The sequence below is a fragment of the Ptychodera flava genome, chromosome 18 (genome assembly GCF_041260155.1).
Source record: "Ptychodera flava strain L36383 chromosome 18, AS_Pfla_20210202, whole genome shotgun sequence".
NCBI classification, from domain to species: Eukaryota; Metazoa; Hemichordata; class Enteropneusta; family Ptychoderidae; genus Ptychodera; species Ptychodera flava.
Window position 1 is genome coordinate 19,715,978 of NC_091945.1, and position 7,434 is coordinate 19,723,411.

General features: G+C 37.7%; 1 protein-coding gene across 1 annotated transcript; it reads right to left on the reverse strand.

Moving 5' to 3' along the window:
* Positions 1-504: 504 nt before the first annotated feature.
* On the reverse strand, positions 505-3,004 carry LOC139117642 (uncharacterized). The gene is made up of 5 exons (XM_070680883.1): positions 2,757-3,004; positions 2,203-2,358; positions 1,809-2,007; positions 1,359-1,580; positions 505-921 (listed from the first exon to the last, which is right to left on the reverse strand). The coding sequence occupies exons 1-5, from the start codon at positions 2,774-2,776 to the stop codon at positions 505-507; spliced, it is 1,014 nt and encodes a 337-aa protein (XP_070536984.1). The 5' UTR covers positions 2,777-3,004.
* Between the last annotated feature and the right edge of the window lie 4,430 nt (positions 3,005-7,434).

The following is a 7,434-nucleotide window of genomic DNA, read 5'->3' on the forward strand; positions in this document are numbered from 1 at the left end:
ACATTGATGTCATCATCTCAGTTCTCTTAAATATCACAGCAGAGCTATATCGGCCATTAGGTCACTTGTCTTTTAAGTAAGTCAACACACATACATGGTTGCAGCAGGTTCCCAAACAGCTTACCAATTTACCAAAACTTTGATTGAATCCAAATCTGAGACTGTCCTGTAGCAGACACTATAACTCCTGACAATCATATATCAAGAAAACATGTTTATTAATAATGATACTATTTTGAAAATTTAAAATACAGTGAAGTATGACCATATAAAATTATTTCAAGTTATACACCAAAAAGTAAAGATAATATTTCTCTGTTGTTGGACATCACACAGTAAAATTTTTTCATTTTACTCATCAAAAAGATGCTCTCATTTTGACAAATTTGCAAATTTGAATTACAATCTATTTCAACTCTAATTATTTTTCACTGGTTGAAACAAACAGGTTTTTACAGTACTTGTTCATTTGAAAGATACATTTCAAGTGTTGGTGGCTGCAGATCAAAAATGTGAAGTCTCACTCCCATACAGACAAGTGTGACAATTAGTTAGAATGGTTGCCACAAGAAAGTACATGGCAACAGGCTGTAGGTACAGTTTTTGATTCTTCTTAAAATCAAGAAATGCAAACAAAGTGATTATCTTTGCAAAGCCCCATTCTACACATACACGTACTTCAGACATGGACCGATTGAAAATCTGCTGCTGGGGTGTTAGGTGTGCTCCTTTGAATGGGCCAATTAACTCGGGTCGGAGTGGATAAGCAGGGTCCCCGTAAACACACATCATTGGGCCATCATTTTGAAGCTGCTCTAGTTTTGGAAGTACTTCACTCTCTCCAAGCATGAAGGCATCATGACGGCTCCCTTCTATAGGTCCAAACATGTGGGCAATGAGGCCATTTGGAGCTTGAATGGACTGAAGTTGAGTGGAAAAATATTGTCAACTTGGTTAAGAAAGTGAGATACTGATAAGAAGACAAAACACATTTTTTTCTTACATGGAATTCTAAACATTTGAAGAAACACTTGAATATTCAGACATGAAAATTCGTTGAACAATTTAATTGACACCTTTCCAAACCAATAAATTTTTTTCAAGAGTAAATTTGAAATTTTTAGTGGGAAGGCTAATTATGAGTAAGTTTGTAAATGATCCCTTGGACTTAACAGTAATTAGCTCAAATTTCTTGTATAAAATTAATATATAACGTGTGTAAGGTCTCCTTAAGGAACACAGCTTGCTCTTTTTTTCCAATAGAAACCTGTTCAATGAATATGATTCACACATTATGAAAAGACTATGCCTCCTAAAAAAGAAGATTGCTAGCTAAGTGAAAAACATGATATCCTTACTTGGAATTTAAGACAGTGAGTTCGCTTATGCCCAGAGAACACAACACCTTGGCCACTTGTTGGTCTTGAAATTGATCTGGCAGTTCCATCGATGAACCCCCAACAATTATCTAGTGTAGCCCCCTTGTTATGAACTGCTTCAGCAAATGTCACCAGATCAAGCCACACTAAATTCAGAGATGTCAAAAGATGACCAAATTCTTCATAGATATGTTCTACAATCTGTATAAAAGTAAAACACCCAAAGCACATTTGAGATAGGTAGCGCAAGTTATAAAAATGCAATTGTTTTAAATACATATCTGCATGTGACTGTGACTATGAAATCTCATCAGTTTTACAGACTGTTATTTGTTCCCTGCATCTGATTTTTATCAAATTATGGTTTGCCCATAAGCCTCATGTGGGTTTCACTTTCTGTGTACCAGTATATAAATTAAAATTATTTACCGTGTTGAAAATAATGCTCAACTCTGGTTCATCCCTCTGAAAAAATGTGACTAAATCACACCAACGGTTTGGGTAGGCTAGTCTGCGTAGAAGTATGAGCAGAGCTTCCATACTTGTTGCAGCAGTTCCATTGTATCCTACAATTTTTTCTGGGAGAGAGAGTCCATCATGCAACCGGGTAAGGTCTGGTTTTGCAAATCTGGAATTGAGTAATAAAATTTGTACTATAAGAGGAGAATTTTGCTGAGTGCTATAGAAACAATTAAATATATAAATGTTTTTATAATAATCAATAAATAAAATAGACAAAGATAACATGAAATAAAATTTAGTTGAACAAAAGACAGTTCCATATAGATGCAGGTATTGCATTAAGGCATGAGATCTACATTACCTGAAAAATTCAAAGCACTCATCATCCGAAAATTGATCGAGGTTCACTGGTGTATTTTCAAGATTTCTTCCGCTTGAGAATGTATCAGTTAACAGCATATCCAAGTCACTATCATCTTCCTCACAAACCAAAAGTGCGTCAACGATTTCTTCTCGTCTGCGTGTACAATTTTAACAGGTTAGAGGCAAATGTGAATGTTGTAGCCCGTGGATGCAGTCGAGGCTGCCACTGTAGTTATGGCAAGGGACAGATCACCTACACACGTGAACACTACGCTAAATTCAAAAGAAATTATTTTTTTTTTCTAATCTTTCTGGTTACTTGATTTTCATGATACAACTCGTCGTCAACATAATTTTTTTGACTCGCTGGTCTTCAACAGCTGTGTTGCTTCATCATACATGTAGGAACTACACCTAGTTTATTTCCTCGTTGTTATTTTCAAGTGATTTTGCCTTGCCTCGAGTTTATTCATCTTATAGGTTTTTTCCGGTTTAAAATTTTCTCATAAAAACAAAATATACAATAAAATGTGTCATTGAAAGCCTACATACCTTCTCCGAGCCGCAGCCATCCTTAGTCTACTTGTAATGTTTACCAACAAGGAGCATACAAAAGAATGCTGTAACACTAGAGATGATTGGATAAAAGTAAACTTCCGCGCCAATCAGATTCATTTTTACAGCTTGCAAGTTTCCTCGATGTCAAAGGTCACGTTATTATCTTAATCGCTTTACCGCACACGTAGCGTGAACGCAACGTGTGTAGGCGTTCGACGTTACGTTCACGCTACGTACGCACATCTTAAACCGGTAACTCTCGGTAGGGCCCTACCGAGAAAAATCGATAAAAATGGGCGGAGCAAAACATAACTAATATGGTTTCTTTGTGAACAAAAAGTAGCAAATTAAAACAGCTGGTTGAACACCTCCAAAAATAGAACGTGCACGCCACATAATGTAAACATTGACTGCACGGTGATTTTACGTATACTATTTTCACCCAATTTTACGGTTTACTTTCCATACCATACATCCACTCATTTCCCCAATAGGTTTGTCTTGAATATAGACTTTTTCGAAGTCTTACTGGAGCAGAGGTTCGGCGCGGCGTCGCCTCGGATTTGTACAAACCGTGATGACGTTGCCAGGCGATCGATCGACACTCCTTAGTTCTCATGCGTCATGGTATACGTTTCTCGTCCGAAAACGAAGCGTTTGTCATTGTATTCAGCGCGTTTTTGAATGATTCAACATAATGCATATCATGACAGTGGCAATAGCTATCTGCATCTTTGTATACGGGTAAACGATGCAGAAATCGTAGAAAATGTAGTTTTTCTGCCACGGGATCTATTATCGGGGTTTTCCTCGGCTCAGTCATAGTATATTTAGTGTACATCACTCTTGCAATTTGCAGGGAGTCTTGATTGAAGATAATAATGAAGCACCGTTTTGTCCAAACGCCGTCCTAGAAATGCCGCATTTCAGGAAAGAACGGGATCAAAACAGTTCTGAAAGAACAGCAAATTCGCCTACTAGATGTCCAAATTTATCGAGTGTGGTTATTTCAATGGACGATGGACATTTACCACAATGCTCACCGGCCAAGTCGTCTACCAAATTTTGTAGAGCTTTTGTCTTACAAACAATCCTTTCCTCATTCGACCTTAGTTCAGCGAGGCAGGGCTGTGTCTCCATTATAAAACGTAGTTTTCCACAGTTCTTGGATGGTAGTTGTAGTTTCCTTTTCAAAAATTTCGTTGTCTCATGAACTCGGCGCTGTCGGATGGGAGGGTACCGACGACTATTCCCCGGCTTCGATTACAAGTTTTATGGTGACCGAAATGAAATGTGGTGTCGATTTGTTGTCTTATGATTATTTCAAAAAGCTTCTGAAAAATACTTATTTTAGAAATCAAACCTGTTAATATTTAATCACCAAAAATAAAATCAGAATAAAGTGATTTCATGAATTCTCGGAGCATTCGTTTCAATGTTCATCCCTCCTTATAAAATGGTGAGTTCTAGTATTTCGCTACTTTGAACGATCCCGCCAAAATCGAGTGCACTGCACTTCTACACTCTCCAAGCAGTCGCGATACTAGTTCATTACAAACGCGCGTGGTAGTCAGAGTCAGACTGCTAATCACACTATGTCAGCTGGGTTTATGAAGATAGCGGTCACTGATGAGCACTAGAGGTAGCCTCGGGAATTTTCTTTGCCAGGAATGAATTGGAGCTAGCTGTGATGGGGATCCCCGTGGGGATCGAGCGCGGACATTTGACTGCAACTTATGGGACTGACGTACGGTGACCTCGTCCTCAGCTGCCGCCGGCAACGTTTGTCAACTCGACGTCTGATCACTGAGATCAGCATAAGTGACCCAGCAGTGACGACCGAATATGCCGAAGGCGATTGCAGGCGTCAAAAAAATCCCGGTTTTGTCAGCACATTGGAGGCTACTTGTTTTTTGAATTTTGACTTTGTTCGCTTTGTGTTACATAGGCATGCACGGCTTCAGATCGGGAAAGAAAATGTATATCACTTTTGGAAACAGCTAAGCGTAAGCGATAGTTACGCATATCGCATTGCGATGATTGCGCTTACAACAGTACGTTGACTCATGACAGTATAGGCCTTCCTGTCTGTAAAAGGACGGCTCAGGTAGGCCAACATAAATGAAAACGGTCCTTTTCAGGACCAACAAATTTTCCAAAAAGAGAAACTACCGAATCAAATGTGTTTGCATGTATTTGTTATACACAGTGTGTGTGCGTTTGTATCTTTCGGTACGCTCCGAGTATTTGGTGTTTTTCCCCGCCTTGAACAATCAACGCTACGTACGGAAAAAGTAAACAACGTATCGCTAATGACTCATTTGCAATTTGCATATCATGTCAATCATGCAGATTCAAACTGAACATCGAACGTTATACCGGCGATATAACCGGCAAATATTTTATCCTTTTTCTGGTTCCAGACGTCATTTCAAATTTAATTTCGTCAGAAACCAAGTATATTGTGCTCCAAATACTTATACACATATCCCTCAATTTCCAAGAAAAAAATTAATCGGTAGATTTCTAAATTTACGTTTTTTATGGACGGCGTCCAGAGCGTACCGAGTACGTTTGAATATCCCACCATTATGATCACTCTCGTAGGTTCTCGCGCTTTTATACGGGAGTTGGGGCTTTAACCTCTCCAAATTCTTCCTGCACATCAGTCAAAATAAGTGAACCCCCAGCCATTGCACCAAAAAATTGATGACCCCCCTTTTAAGATGACAAACATTTCATGACCCCCCCCACATTGCTTGAGTAAAGCTGCACATACAAACACTCCTTGAGGGAGGATAGAATTAAACAAAAAAGATTCTCTGATTTTTTCGAATGACACCCCTTACAAGCTCATAAGGTGTTAATGTTCAAATTTCCCCTTGCTATAATTTTGACATTACCCCTCAAAGGGATTGGATAGAAATTACAGGTGGATGGCAATATTTTTGCGCAAACGTGTGTGTACAAAATTTTGATATTTGGATTTAATTGATAATCAGCCAGCTGTTGATAATGTTGATTTCACTATACATGGTAGTCTATGAGAAAACTATGTAATACTTTTTCATTACAAAACTATATCTATGCATTTACAGATATTTGATAATTTACATAAATGTACTTAATTGGAATAGGATTGTTACAACTGGTATGTGGACAAAAAATTTGACTTTAGAATTTCACCAAAAATGTTCATCCACTATACATTGGAGTCTATGATAAAATTGTGAATAATTTTTTTCCAATGAAAAACCTGCTATACTTGTGCATATACAGACGCTGAATAATTAACATAAATTGTACTTGATTAGAATATGATGGTTAAAGGTGCATATTACGTGTACAAGAAATCTGATTTTTGAATTTCACTGAAAATGTTCATCCACCATACATGGGAGTCTATGAGAAAACTGTGAATATTATTTTTAAATAGGTAAATCTGCGTATTTATGTACTCTCGATTATTATATTATTGTATTTGATTAGACTAGGGTGGTAACAAATGGATGTGTTCGCCAGAAATTGGATTTTGGAATTGACCGAAAAGTAGATTCACTGTACATGAGAGTCTATGAGAAAACTATGAATAATTTTTTTCAAATACAAAAATAGGTAAATCTGTGTATTTATGTACTCTCGATTATTAATATCAATGTACTTGATTAGACTAGGGTAGTTACAAATGGATATGTGTGCAAGAAATTGAATTCAGAATTTCACCGAAATGTTGATTCACTATACATTGGAGTCTATGAGAAAACTATGAATAATTTTTTTACAATGCTAAACTTAATTAATTTGTGTTTTTATAGGCGTTTGACTATTGATACAATTTACTTGATTCAAATAGGGTATTCGAAAGTTCATATGTGGACAACAATTACAATGTCGAAATTTCACCTTAAGGGTTATTTCACTTTTCATGGTAGTCTACAGGTAACTGTTAAATATTTTCCCTGACAAAACTTGCTATGTAAGTTATAGGAATTGTTTATTGCCCTCAGTGAGCTCGATTAACAAGAAGAAAAGCCTCAGAGTTGCCAAGGCAAGATGTTCATGTAACCGATGATTATACTTTTATTCAGATTTACAATTAAACGACTTCAGAGAATGAAATAACGCAGTGAATCATTTTCTTTTCCCAGAATATTTTTGAACACCAAAACTGCTTTTTGACGGGACAAATACTTATGAAAATTAAGTGACCCTTCTCTGTGCTGTTTGAAAAATACATGACCCCCCCCCCTTGCAGTTTTCAAATTTAAGGTGACCCTACCCCTGGATTTTGCTGGCCCACCCCCGGCCATAATAACTGAACGCTCCCTTACTGTAGTCCTATCCTCATACCAGCTGATGGGTTTGAAATGGTTCTACTCCGGAATGAAAAGGACGCGACGTGTTCTCCAGACTCAGCACGGCCATGAGATCACGTGTAGCGGTACAGAAAACCCATGTGCACAAACGCGTATGGAAATACACGCACTTCTATGTGCGTTTGCGCACTTGGGTAGGTTTGTACCGTGGTCCATTCGAATTCCGGGTTTGACCTATTTCTGACTGATGGATGTCTAGGGGGTAATCGACTGATACTAGATATGTGAAACTGTGAAATATAAACCATTGGAACATTAGAAACTGCATATCGATTGTCGTAGTACAAGCAGACGTA

Coding starts and splice junctions, on each gene's coding strand:
- LOC139117642 (XM_070680883.1), bottom strand. CDS start 2,776: ATGGCTGCGGCTCGGAGAAG. Junction 2,008..2,202: donor GAGTGCTTTGAATTTTTCAG/GTAATGTAGATC, acceptor ACTCAATTCCAG/ATTTGCAAAACCAGACCTTA. Junction 1,581..1,808: donor TGAGCATTATTTTCAACACG/GTAAATAATTTT, acceptor ACTTTTATACAG/ATTGTAGAACATATCTATGA.